Source organism: Phytophthora infestans, genomic scaffold, assembly GCF_000142945.1.
Source record: "Phytophthora infestans T30-4 supercont1.20 genomic scaffold, whole genome shotgun sequence".
NCBI classification, from domain to species: Eukaryota; Oomycota; class Peronosporomycetes; order Peronosporales; family Peronosporaceae; genus Phytophthora; species Phytophthora infestans.
In genome coordinates, this window is record NW_003303739.1 from 1,254,156 (window position 1) to 1,266,769 (window position 12,614).

Sequence of the window (12,614 nt, forward strand, 5' to 3'; positions counted from 1 at the left end):
AAGAGGCAACTTTGCTTCAACTTCGAAGTATCCATTTTCTGATTGGTTAAAATGGTTTTCATTTCCACAGTCGTCTCGAACATGGCAGATCTTGTCGTGGAGGCTGGCGCTGACGGCTCCTTCGACGCCAATTCTGCAGACACAGCCGAAGCTTTACGGCAACAAGGCAACGTAGCGTTCAAGCGGCGGCAATTCCGCGAAGCCAAGGAGCTTTACACGCAAGCCATTCATCTGCAAAATGGCAATCATTTGCTGTTTGGCAACCGATCGGCAACGTGCCACCAACTGAAGGAGTTCGAAGAAGCCCTCGAAGATGCGGAAAGGGCCATCGAGCTGTCGCCTAATTGGGCAAAAGGGTATCTGAGAAAAACAGCTGCGTGTGAGTCGCTGCAAGACTGGACCAAGGCAATTGCAGCGTACGAGCAACTTTTGCGTCTGGAAAGTGATAAATCGTCGACTGAAGCGAAAAGAGTGGCAGAGAGAGTGAAGGTCCTCAAACGGAAAAGCACCGAAAAGAAAGCAGTAAAGAAAGGTTTCCTTTCCGGCAAAGTGAAATCCTCGATTTACTCGGAAAAAGAGGGTACAGATCAAGATGCGACGCAGCGATCTTGGAGGTTGATGTTGAAAAAGTTGCTGGAGGGATGCAACAAGCGTGGCGTTAACAGTCGTGGCGAGAGTGTCGTGCTGGATGACGGAGTGTTTGCTAAGTTGCTGCAAGAAGACGAGTTCCAGCGACTTATTTACCCGGGAATACCAAAGGAGCAACTTGCCCATGCGCCGAAAAACTTGCAGACATTGCTGGAGGATCCGTGGTACGAACACGAGTTGCTGGCGCTGATGCCAAAAGTTGAAGCGAAAGCGGCAAGTGTGCTGGCCAATGTGAAGAAAAGAGGCGCCGAACAGGGAGACGCCATGGATCCGGCAACTGAGCGCATGCTCCTGCCACAGGTGTTGCAAGAAGCGTTTGGCAGAGAAGTACTGGCGATGGTGCATCGCGTGAATTATCAGAAACACGTGAAACTGGCAAATGATCTCAGATTAATTGCTGATCCGAACTCGGAGTTTGCCACTTGGGACCAATTGGACGACGACTTTCTTGACGAGTTACTCGCGGATAAACGCGATGTACGTGGCGTGGCCGTCATGGACGAGTTCATGGGCGAGGAGTGGACGCAACTGCTGCGTAACGACGTGTTTCGGATGGCCAAGAACGGACTTTTGATGTCTACGGTGCCTAACGTCGATGCCAAGCATGTTCTAAGTCGCGAAAATACTGGAAACGAATCAGAAATCTTGCCTGGAGCTAATATCCGCTTTGTGGAGCACCAAGACTGCTCGGCGGAATATCCTGCGCTGGCGGAGTTGATCGAAATGTTGCATGCTTTACCTTACGAGATCAACAAGAAGCGACCGGAAAAGGCCAAACTTTGTGCGCAATTTGTGCATTGCACTGCCATCCAGCAACTCCCGGTTGGACACCACCAACCTTTGCGCTTGGATTGCGGGACTGGGGACAAAGACAACAGCTTTAAGCTGACTTGTGTATACTTTTTCAATGCTGTTGACGCGTGTACAGCGGAGCAGAAACGGACGCGTCTGAAGCTGCGAACGAGTCTGAGCGAGAACGCTCCAGTGCGACAGATCGACCCACAGCCCGATCGACTCGTCATGTTCCGCAGCCAATCGGTGCTCAACGAGATCACTGCGGTACGAGAAGGTGAAGATCTCTTTTACATCACGTTCTGGATCCACGGCCAAAGTCTAGCGCAGGGAATCAGCACTTGGATGATCTAAACTATAGTGAATGTCGAGGGACTTAGTCAGCTCTGGTGACTCACCGTGGTGAGGTATACGCAGTGCCGTTTACGTGGTACGGTGCGAGCCCGTTGTACGTGCCAAAGCCGTTGGTGAGCTGTTTATGCGCTGCGTTTACCGGTACCGATGTCACCGTCGCACGTTGAGCCTGAAGCAGACGAAATATCAGAGCAATGTCATTTTATTGAGTCTACAGTTTTGGTCACCGAGTGGGTGATGACTTCCGCGCGAATGACGCGTCGTAGCGCTAAAAAGCCCTCCTCACGCGGACTCCCACCTTTCCCAGATGCGATTCCAGATGAGTTATCCTAAATTACTGACACACATAAATCCTTGCCCTCCATGAATCCACTCGAATTCGCTCTGGATCTTGGTGATGTTTAGTTGCGAGGGTCCAATAGCGCTGTGGTTGTGTAAGCAGAGAAACTTTTTTTAAAAGAACTGGACTGTTTGAACCAATGCGACTTTAAAAAGCTAGGTATTAGAAGTAGTATGGCCGACCAGCTTGAATTTGTCTACGTACCAGCGTGGCAACTCAACGTACGCGACAATGCGGTTGGGCCCTCGTTTTGGCTCTGGACAAAGGGCACAAGGATTTCATGGTGCCGACATGGAGCGAGGGCGATGATTATTACACACGATCTCAGGGGAAAGTGCGTTGACGTGAGTGTTATATTTCAATTAAAGTATTGTGCTTGGCGGGCTGCACGCGAAGCAGCGAAAAGCTTATTGTGTCCATTCACAAAGTCAAGTACATGTATGACTCAACTACAGATATTCCAAGCTGTACCCATGCGCACTAAGCGACAGTGATGGTGCCACTACTGAGCGCGATACGGCCGCCGTCTGTGAGCTGCACCACGCTCTGCAGCGATCCGAGCACTCGTCGCAGCGTCTCCAGTAGCTGTAGATTCACCAATAAAGTGCTCACGTGACCCGTGTGATCCACTACAAACGTGTGCGTGCCGGCGACGGCGGTGGTGCCGGTTACCAGCGGCAGGACCAGCTCCGGATCCACCTTGCCAGTCTTGAGACTCGGGAACAATCTGTCGATAGTCTGACGATGACAACGCAGATAGACCATCACCTCGACCTCCACCATGACGCACTGGTCGCCGACGTCATGCGTCTTCCAGATCTGCGGCTCTAGTACAAACAGCGCAAAGTGCTGGTCGTACAGCCGCCACTGCTGAATGAAGGCGTCGACTCCACGCAGGTCGGTGCCCTCGACGTCTGTAGCTAAGATGGAGCGTAGGAAGCGCTCCTGCATACTCGACAAAGGCAGCGAGTAGCCGTTCTGGTACACACGGAAGAACTGCATGACAAGCGACCGTGCGTGGTCCTGTAGTGACCCGTCCGGACGTTGCAGCTGTTGTCGGCGTTGGGTCTCGGCGTTGGCCGCCGCCAGTTTGCGAAGCTGCAAGTCCCGGTACAGCTTGGCGATCTTGATTTCCAGAGCCTGTACATCGTGCTCGAGCGAGCAGATCTTCTGGTCACGCTTGGCACGGAGCTTTCGCTGGTACAGGCGGTCCTGCAGTCGCTTTTTCATGGCGCGAACGGCCCGCTTCTCGGTCATGTTGGTGGTGGCCAGAGCCTGCGCATTAGCAGCAGATTGCAGCTCCTGGAAGCAGCAGCCAGGCGTGGCAATGACAGCCATGTGCGGTTTTAAGCTGACGAACGCGTTACGTGTGTAGAGAACTTTGGAGAATGAGACCACAACACTGGCAAACGCCAAACGATCCGCTGGCTGAGTTTCCATGGAATGTGTCTGAGGAGCGTTTTTGCGGTAGTGGCACCGCCGTAATAGTAATATCTGTCACGCCCTGATCGCACACAATGTTTGCCATTTTGCTGTCGTGTCCGACGCGAATTGTCGAGCGTCTCGTGATTTTGCAGCGCCAAGTGGCTTGTTTAGTCGCACCTAATGTAAGTGATCTTGAAGGGGTCGTAGTGGCATCGAAGGATCTTCCTTCATTACGCTGACAACAGTGCTCTAACGAGGAGTTTTTACCCTGAGGCAGGCGAACCGTCGATTGAATAATGTGATGACAGTGCCAAATTAGCATAACCAGTTCAGTCGGTGAAACCGAATGCTCTCTCTCTCTCTCTCTCTCTCTCTCGACACATGGAGCTGGCGCGATGTGTCTTTACAAATTCTTTCTTTCAATACGGTTTCGTTTACTGCATGCGTCTGGGACCTGGCCGCAGACTTTGCTGGTGGAGCGAACAAGCTCTTCTCCTGAGACGCAAACACGCTGCTCTCATGGTTCGTAGTAAGAAAAAGAAAAGGGTTTCTTACTACGCAGGCAAGAAGACTTCTTACTACGCCCGCATGCTCGCAGTTGTGAAGGGATGCTTGAGCAGAGAGAAAGACGGAGGTGCTGTGTCCTGCTCGTAGTAAGAAAAGATTTGTTACTACGCTTGCAAACTTACCTTTTCAGAATATTTCTTCAATATAGTCGAAGTCGCCTACGCAGATTGCACGCTATATATCTTTGCGTAGCCGACTTCGAAAAATCGCTGGCGGCTAATAAATTTGGCCCCCTTTTAAATTTAATTGTAAATGTTCGATTTCGCACTTATAACTTTATAAAAGTTGATTTTTTTTACCCTACAGGAATCCTGTCAGGATCACCATGACGGCGCCAGCCCCTGCAGCGTTGCAGGCTCGTGTGCACAAGCTGCTAGGTTCCCGTGCGGAGCTGGAGGCCACCAAGGCACTTCTACGGACACTCGTGACGGATAAGTCCTCACCTAGCGCGTCACTCGTGCAGCTGGATGCGTCGGAGACGCCTACTCTCGCGACTCTCCGTCGCAATTTACGCTCAAGTCTGGAACATCAACAATTGGCGCTAGCTCAGAAGGCTCTGGACGGTTTGGAGCGCACGTTAGAACAAGTTTCAAATCTGGCGAATCAGGTGGATGCGCTGGATACCAAATGTGACCATGTTCATAAATTCCTGGAGACTACCAAGAGGGAGACGCAACAGGTGCAAACGGAGGCAGCGGCATTGGCGACCAAAAGGTATGAACAGTTCTACATTTAGAATCTGGAAAATTTAATGCTAAAGTTTTCTGTTTCATAAAATGTGTAGAGACAAAGTGCAGGAGGCGTGGAAGGAGACCAAAACGTTTCTAGACCGCTATCAATTGACGGAGGAGGAGGTACGTGTGCTGTATACAGAGAATCTGGCAGACGAAGACATGGACGCGTTCTTCAGTACATTGGAGCGAGTCCGACAAGTCAAAGCGGACTGCAAGGAGCTGGTAGCCACAGGAGAAGTCAACTGCGCTCTGGAGCTGCTAGACGCCGTGGGCAAGTGCCAAGAAGCTGGCTTTGAGAGACTGTACCAGTGGACCGCGAAGAAGTGCGCTGAAGTGGATGGAGAGCCCAGCAACCTGCTGCATCGAGCAATTGCTCTCTTAAGTGACCGCGCCGAGTTCTACAAGTACGTAGACTTATAGAGCGAAGTCTGGGCTGGACAAAGTACTAACGATGTTTGCTGTCGTAGCTACTGCAAGGAAAGTCTGACTGCATCGCGACGGTCGCTCATTGTGCGGCGCTTTATCATGGCGCTGACTGTGGGAGGCCCGAATGGCATCCCGAGACCAATTGAAATGCACGCACATGACCCTGTTCGCTACTGCGGCGACATGTTGGCGTGGGTGCATCAGGCTATTGCGACCGAAAGCGAGTTCTTCCGTGTGCTATTCGATGGTGACGTCGAGTTCAGTCCTTCGTCCGAGACTTCTACTACCGGCTCGGTCGAAGGAGACAACAGCGCTTTACCTGCTAAGACCGAAAGCGTCTGCGCCTCCATGGTCGGACGTGCGTTTGACGGTGTAGCGAGACCGCTGCAGGTGCGTGTGGAGCAGACGCTGAGCTCTCCACACGGCATCGTCATCGCCTACAAGTTGGTGCACCTGCTGGCGTTCTACCACCACAAGTTCGACCAACTTGTCGCTCACTCGGACGTCGCCCGGGCACTGCGTCACTGCCGTGACGCTGCAAACGAAGCATTCCATCGCCAATTCCAGCAACTCGTGGACGCCGTCGCAGCCTCAGCTCAAAACTACGCGGCAAGTCTGGCAGCTACACACGTCACACTTGACGTCTCGCACCGTTTGGTGGCACTACTCGAAGTGTTTCAGACTTCGCTCTTGCCGGAACAAGAGAAGGAAGCCGATCTAGCGCCACTCTTCGACGGCATTCTACCGGCATTGGAGCTCATGTGCCAGCGCAGCGTCGCAGCTCTCGATCCGGTGGACGCGTTGGTGTTCCGGATCAACAACTTCAGCTGTCTACAAGCCCCTCTGGCTCGGTTTCCCGAAGTGAACAAGTGGTATTCTGAAATGGGTCTAGATTTAGAACGTTGGCTGCGGGATCTGAGCGAGTTACAGGTCACGCGCGTGTTGGATCGATGTCGCGTGTCGACATTGTTGCAACATATTCAGAACTTCCAGCAGAGTCACGCTACAAACCCCAGCACTTCGCCCACAGACACGCCAGGTCTAGACGGCGAGACGGTCACGCGAGTCATGGGAGACTTCTGCGCGGCGCTCATGACGCTCATGTTCCCGCAGCTCGACAGTCTGGCACAGCCGGCACTCGCAGACAAGGCCCGGACGCTCACGTCGGCGACACTTGCCGGCACCTACGCGTTCGTCTACGAGTTCGTGTTCGACGCGAGACATGGCTACATCCCTGGCAATGATCCTACGTCGTCGTCGTCCTGGTCCACAGCGGAGCGGAGTCGTCGTGTCGCCCTGCAACATTCACCTGAAGAAATCCGTACCGTGCTGGAACTCGACTCCAAGTAAAAACTGGTCGATTCAAATTTAGAAATGTGAAGTTTCGAAGCTGTGAAATTTGCCTCATCTGGAAATTTTCACGTTGAGAAGCGTATCTTTTGGCGAATCGTCGCAGATTTGTGTGCTGATGGTAATATTGTCCGTTGCCAAGGTGAAGGAGGTGACGGCGCGTGCATTCGAGGAGCTGCAGCTCCCAATTGGGGCGTCAGAGGAGCAGGTTGTCTCTCGCTTTCGAACTGTCTGTCTGAATCGAGTCTTGAGTCCCGTTCCAACGGACATCAGCGAGTCTGTAGCCCCCTACGAGTCTGCAGTCAAGATCAACGCTACTGAGAACGGAGACGAACGCTTCCAGCGTCAAGCTGTGGCCTATCGCTTCTTGTGTTCATTACCGCTGCTCGCAGGCGTCGAGTACCGCGCGGAAGATCTGCTCCCGAAGCTGAGACCGCTAGATCCTCACGTTAATGACATCGAGACAAAGCAACGTGCTAGTGCCCTGCTGGACGTGAGTATCGCGTCCATGGAGCGAGCTCAGCAAGCCGGTCGACTCCCCTATACGAACTTCGTACTGCGTGTGCACTACTGTCTTCGTCGCCATGTAGTTCGTCGTAGATACAGTGAGTTCCTAGCGCTCCATTCCTTACTGGAAGCCAAGCTACCGGTGATCCCTCAACTCCCGGAGCGTAACTGGATCTACGCCTTACGGACGCCGTCAGCTGAACGTGCTCGTAGACTGGCCAGCTACCTACAGAGAGTGACAACTCTGCTATCTGCTCGTGGGGTCTTCTCCTTCCAAGTGATGGCATTTCTCGAGATCGACGTGACTCGCGTCCGCGCAGAAGAAGAAGCTCTAGCGGTCGATATCCTGTCTCGAGCCAGTAGAAGTGAGAATGTCTATTACATCGTACACAGCAGCTGGATCGCAGCGTGGAAGCGGTTCGTCGTGACGCACAAACTGCCGCCAGGAGCCATCACGAACCACAATCTACTGGAACTAACCGAGGCATCTCGTCGGCCTAAGGACGATCTGGTGGCAGCTAGACACTACCGATGTGTGAACAGCAGCACGTGGAGATACTGGCAGCTCATCTACAGCGGTGGACCTGCCATTCGTCGTCAAACGGCGTCGATTTACGGCCAACCAGCGTGCGATCTGCCCACTCTAGCCACTTTAGTTCAGCGTCTTGTACGTGGCTTTCTAGCCAGGAGAGCCATGCAACGAGCGAGGATCCAACGGAAACTGCAAGACCCTATAACATGCCAAACAGTAGCAGCTACAGCACGTTATCGGGCGCTAGAGGCTCGACTTGACATCGTGCGGCAGTACGTGGAAGTACGCGAGTTTCAGACGCGTCACGTGGCTGCGATGAAGATACAACGAGCCTTCCGCGTCTTCCTGCTACGTGCCGAGCATGCGCTGCTACTGGCCGAGTCCGCAGTACCCGATAGTGCCGCAACACAAGCCCTTCAGCACTACGACGACCGACTGGCACTGGAGGAAGTGGCGTTAGTGGAGGACCCAGCACTGCGTCTGGCCCATTTCCTAGCGACCATGTTGGCTGGTGTGCCGCTACGGAAACTCCGTGCGAGGAGCAAAACGCCCGCCTGGAGGCTGTTTAAGCTGGACTCGATCGCCTCTGAGTTGCGGTGGAGCTCGTCAACATCCACGAAGACCAACGCGATGCCCTTCACAGACGTCGAGAAGCTGACGATGGAGTCGCCTTTGGCTCGAAAGGGGCCGAGTCTGGCGAGACGCATGAGTTTATCCATGGGGGCGGAGGATACTACAGCAGCAGCAGCGGATACGTCTTATGCTGTAGTGGCAACATACCGAGAAGGCGGCGTTAAACGCGAGTTGATGCTCATCTGCGAGGCTCCTGGGGAGATGGAGGTGCTGCACTTTGGATTAAGCGCTTTAGTCTTGGAGGTCGCGTCACGGACAGCGAATGGTGCGACGTTTGTGGACGGCCACGGCATCATCCGGAAACGCGTGCCACATGCGAAGAAGCTCCTTCGCGAGGCTCACGAATTGCTTGAACAACGTCAGGATAAGATACCGGATAACGAAAACTAATGCTGTTTTATCCTGCTTTACTATCCTGCTTTAAACCGCGTAACTCGGTTCGTGTCGACCATGTGGTTAGCGTCGATGACAGGTTTACGACGCGGCTTGCCGTCTTCGTCCGTGGCAGGGTGATGCAGTCGCAGACGCCCGTTAACGACCAGCAGCGGGTTAGCTCCGTCCAACACGGTTGGGCTCACGGAGATGCCGGCGAGATACTGCTGTAAGATGGTCTGAAGTTCTCGGTTCTCGTTGGCAACGCGTTCTTTTTCTCGACGCAGGGCCAACTCGTCCAGCAGCACCTTGTTGTGTCTCTTCCAGAAGAGATCGAGGTATTCCCACTCGCTCACAGCGACGCCGTTCTGCAGTCCTTGTGGCTGGAAGTCGAGCATTTGCAGCGCTTCTTCGTCCTCACGACCGGTTTCTGTACGCATCGCTAGTCGTACAGTTTCTGTAAGTTCGTTCGCTTCCTGTTCGTCGGCCAACGTCGACTGGTAAAACGGAAGCACGCGCTCTCGCTCCGTCTCCAGTTTGCGTACAAGTTCTCCAAGCTGCAGGATCCGCTCGCTCAGCTGCAAATGAGCGTCCAGTTTCTTGGAGGCTTCGCGAGCTCCGTGCGATAGCCCTGCGAGTCGACGTCGCTGGTCGTCCCGCATGCGGTTCATTTTGGCTTTGAGCGTCTGGAAATGATGCGAGATCGCCGCTTTCTCCTCTTCTAGCGCCTTGTTACGCTCCGAGCACTCGCGTACATTTTGAGCGATCTTGGTCCTCCAGAGCGCCAGACTCTGTTGCAGACGCTCAATCTTGCGGATCTTCAGCTCGATATCACGGGACAGATCCTGGTCCTTCGCCGTCAGGTACTTGAAGTCCTGTGTGCGCTGATCTGTGTTCTGCAGGTAGTTGAGATGCGCCGTCTCGAAGTGTTGCTCTAGCTCCTCAATGCTACTGTCCAAGGTGATCCGCAACACGTTGATGTCTTCCAGATTCTTGTTCCGGATCTCCTCTCGAAGCTGTTCGTGCTCCTGCTTGGCGTCGGCCTCACGCTCCTTCTCCTGCTGATCTACCGCCTGCATGATGCGCTGCAGCTCGTTACGCTCCATGGTGTGCTGAGCGATGAGTTTGTTCTTCTCCGTCTGGAACTCTAGCTCCAGCTCTCGTAGATCGGCTTCAAACTCTTTCTCTAGACCTAATAGACGCTCATCTTGCAGGTCGATCAGCTCGTCGACGTTGAGGAGGTGGGCCCGCAGAGCCATCTGGAACTGCTCCTCGGCTTCCTCCAAGTCGCGATCGAGCATCTGGATGAGCGCGTCTTTGCGATCCACGTCGCGCTCGTGATTCTGAGACCGCACCTCGACCTCTTTACGCAGCGCCTCCACCTTGACAAGCCTCATGATTTTCCGCCAATGGTTCTGGATCTTGAGCTTGTTCATACGAGAGATCTTCTCCTCTTTAGCCATGAACTCCTGCAGTAGGGCCTTCTTGGACACCGTGAGGCGCTTCAAGTAGTCGTTCATCTCCATCCGTCGAATCGACTCCTGCAGTCTCCGTTCTTCCTCTGTCGTCTCACGACCGTCCTTCTTGCCTTTGCCATCCTTGCTTCGTCCCTTGACGGCTTTACCGAGCTGTGCACCGCCACGAAGCTTAAGACTTACATGGAAAAGAGCGGGGAGCTCGTGCTCTCGACGGGGATTGTTACGGAGGCTTTTTCGACGAGGCATCGCGGGTAAGGTGTCAGCTTCTTGGCAGGCAGGCGTCTAGGCCAGATATACTTAGCTGGTCGTCGGGGAAACGGATAACGTTTTGCTAATTCGAGTTGCGTCTACCTAAGGCACAGCAAACTCTCGTAGTTTTAATCGTCAAAGGCATTTTAATTCACTCCTTACCACGGGATCGGAAGTGGCTTTACGACCTTCGTTGGGTCGTTGTACTGAGCCGAAAATCTAATGGTCACGCCGCTAATGCGCTCGAATGATCCCTACAGAGCAGCTTCGTCCTCACAAAGGACAACAATCTACACCGCTGAGGCAATCATTGCAGGCCTCCTGGCTGGGATCCAAGGCTTATAGAAAACGTGCTCATGTATTTGATTTGTACTGTACTTCAACGTCGACTTTTATTTCATTGGCTGCTATAGTTGAAGTGCTTATTATTTCCCTTGGGACTGCCCAGCGCCCCCGATGATCGCATAACAATTCCGGCAGTCCATCTCTGCTGTCACGATAAAAACAGAGAGTCTACATTGTAGACTCTCTGTAAACTCTACATGTACTGCTCGACTGGCCAGAAAGATCTAGAAACGACGGTTTCCATCTGTACATAGGCTAAAAATTGGCCAGCACCAGTCGTACAAACTGCGGCCAAAACGCTTGGCTCGTCGAGGCCCAGTGGGCCGCCCACCCCACTCACGGTGAGTCTCATCACGTGCGGAATGTTTGGCCTGCCTCACTTTACGGATGCTGACTGCGACACTCGTGGTATTTTTCATTTCACGCTGGGACCGAACAACGCCGTTCGTCTCCGGTTCGTCATAAATAGTAGGTACCTCGCGCTTGCCCGTTACGACTAAGCACTTCTGTAGCGAACAACTTCAACGCCTTGTGGCCAGAGAGTTTGGCCTCGAATGCTTTAGCTACAACGACTCACCTAGTTGATCGAGTCAGGCATCGTCGGGAGCCTCCTAGTCGAGCTGCAAGAGTTCAGCGGTGCTGTGTCGAGTTCGAAAAGCGGCGGCCTCGTTTAACGTGTTAGGGCGTTTGCTGTTTGACCAAAGTGCAACGGCGCAGCAGAAACACGTGACGCTGGACTATCGACGCGCTCCAACGAATCCATATATGAGACTCGGCTCCAGTCGCTGTCGCCAACACGACCGCACCCTTTCCGCCAATTTCCGCTACGGTATCCGCGGTGAAAGCGTTTGCACTGTGCGTTTAACTTTTTTCCCTTCCACCGGTGGCTTGAGGCCATCATTCCAAAAAAATCGCTGCGCACGTAACGCGCGTTTCGTCATCTTCATAACGCCCATGGCAGTCGTAGCCACGCCCGACTGTTGCTTCCAGGAGCTGCAATTAGCGCTTGCTCAGGCCAAAGTGCAGGTCCTAACCACCACCAATATGACCGAGAAGCGGACCGTGCGGGCCAAGAAGAAGCGTCTGCAGGACCGCCTGTACCAACGTAAGCACCGCGCCAAACGCGAATATAAGATCCGCTCGCTCGAGCACGACGTACAGTCGCTACAATCCAATATCGCGCGTCTGTACGTGGACCTGCATCATCGCAAAGCTGCAGCGGTCAGCGCCGAGACCCAACGACAGCAGCAACTGCAGCGTCCAGACGGGTCCCTGCAGGACCACGCACGGTCGCTTGTCATGCAGTTCTTCCGTGTGTACCAGAACGGCTACTCGCTGCCTTTGTCGAGTATGCAGGAGCACTTCCTACGCTCCATCTTAGCTACAGACGTCGAGGGCACCGACCTGCGTGGAGTCGACGCTTTCATTCAGCAGTGGCGGCTGTACGACCAGCACTTTGCGCTGTTTGTACTAGAGCCGCAGATCTGGAAGACGCATGACGTCGGCGACCAGTGCGTCATGGTGGAGGTCGAGGTGATGGTCTATCTGCGTTGTCATCGTCAGACTATCGACAGATTGTTCCCGAGTCTCAAGACTGGCAAGGTGGATCCGGAGCTGGTCCTGCCGCTGGTAACCGGCACCACCGCCGTCGCCGGCACGCACACGTTTGTAGTGGATCACACGGGTCACGTGAGCACTTTATTGGTGAATCTACAGCTACTGGAGACGCTGCGACGAGTGCTCGGATCGCTGCAGAGCGTGGTGCAGCTCACAGACGGCGTCCGCATCGCACTCGACAGCGGCACCATCACGGTTGCGTAGAGCACATGGATACAGCTCAGGTTATTTGTAGTAGAGTCACC

At 53.7% G+C, this 12,614-nt stretch overlaps 6 protein-coding genes across 6 annotated transcripts; 4 read left to right on the plus strand and 2 right to left on the minus strand.

Moving 5' to 3' along the window:
• Window positions 1-76: 76 nt before the first annotated feature.
• On the plus strand, window positions 77-2,006 carry PITG_10792 (uncharacterized protein; the record flags this gene model as incomplete). Its single annotated transcript, XM_002901571.1, has 1 exon — window positions 77-2,006. One exon carries the CDS (start codon window positions 82-84, stop codon window positions 1,792-1,794), a length of 1,713 nt encoding a protein of 570 aa, XP_002901617.1.
• Window positions 2,007-2,614: 608 nt separating this feature from the next.
• Window positions 2,615-3,574, minus strand: PITG_10793 (uncharacterized protein; the record flags this gene model as incomplete). Its single annotated transcript, XM_002901572.1, has 1 exon — window positions 2,615-3,574. The coding sequence occupies one exon, from the start codon at window positions 3,572-3,574 to the stop codon at window positions 2,615-2,617; it is 960 nt and encodes a 319-aa protein (XP_002901618.1).
• An 877-nt stretch (window positions 3,575-4,451) lies between these two features.
• On the plus strand, window positions 4,452-6,636 carry PITG_10794 (conserved oligomeric Golgi complex subunit 6, putative; the record flags this gene model as incomplete). The annotated part of the gene is made up of 4 exons (XM_002901573.1): window positions 4,452-4,840; window positions 4,911-5,264; window positions 5,328-5,555; window positions 5,622-6,636. The coding sequence occupies 4 exons, from the start codon at window positions 4,452-4,454 to the stop codon at window positions 6,634-6,636; spliced, it is 1,986 nt and encodes a 661-aa protein (XP_002901619.1).
• Window positions 6,637-6,754: 118 nt separating this feature from the next.
• Window positions 6,755-8,698, plus strand: PITG_10795 (uncharacterized protein; the record flags this gene model as incomplete). Its single annotated transcript, XM_002901574.1, has 2 exons — window positions 6,755-6,880; window positions 6,944-8,698. The coding sequence occupies 2 exons, from the start codon at window positions 6,755-6,757 to the stop codon at window positions 8,696-8,698; spliced, it is 1,881 nt and encodes a 626-aa protein (XP_002901620.1).
• Window positions 8,699-8,718: 20 nt separating this feature from the next.
• On the minus strand, window positions 8,719-10,439 carry PITG_10796 (uncharacterized protein; the record flags this gene model as incomplete). Its single annotated transcript, XM_002901575.1, has 1 exon — window positions 8,719-10,439. The coding sequence occupies one exon, from the start codon at window positions 10,402-10,404 to the stop codon at window positions 8,719-8,721; it is 1,686 nt and encodes a 561-aa protein (XP_002901621.1).
• A 1,267-nt stretch (window positions 10,440-11,706) lies between these two features.
• On the plus strand, window positions 11,707-12,573 carry PITG_10797 (uncharacterized protein; the record flags this gene model as incomplete). Its single annotated transcript, XM_002901576.1, has 1 exon — window positions 11,707-12,573. One exon carries the CDS (start codon window positions 11,707-11,709, stop codon window positions 12,571-12,573), a length of 867 nt encoding a protein of 288 aa, XP_002901622.1.
• Between the last annotated feature and the right edge of the window lie 41 nt (window positions 12,574-12,614).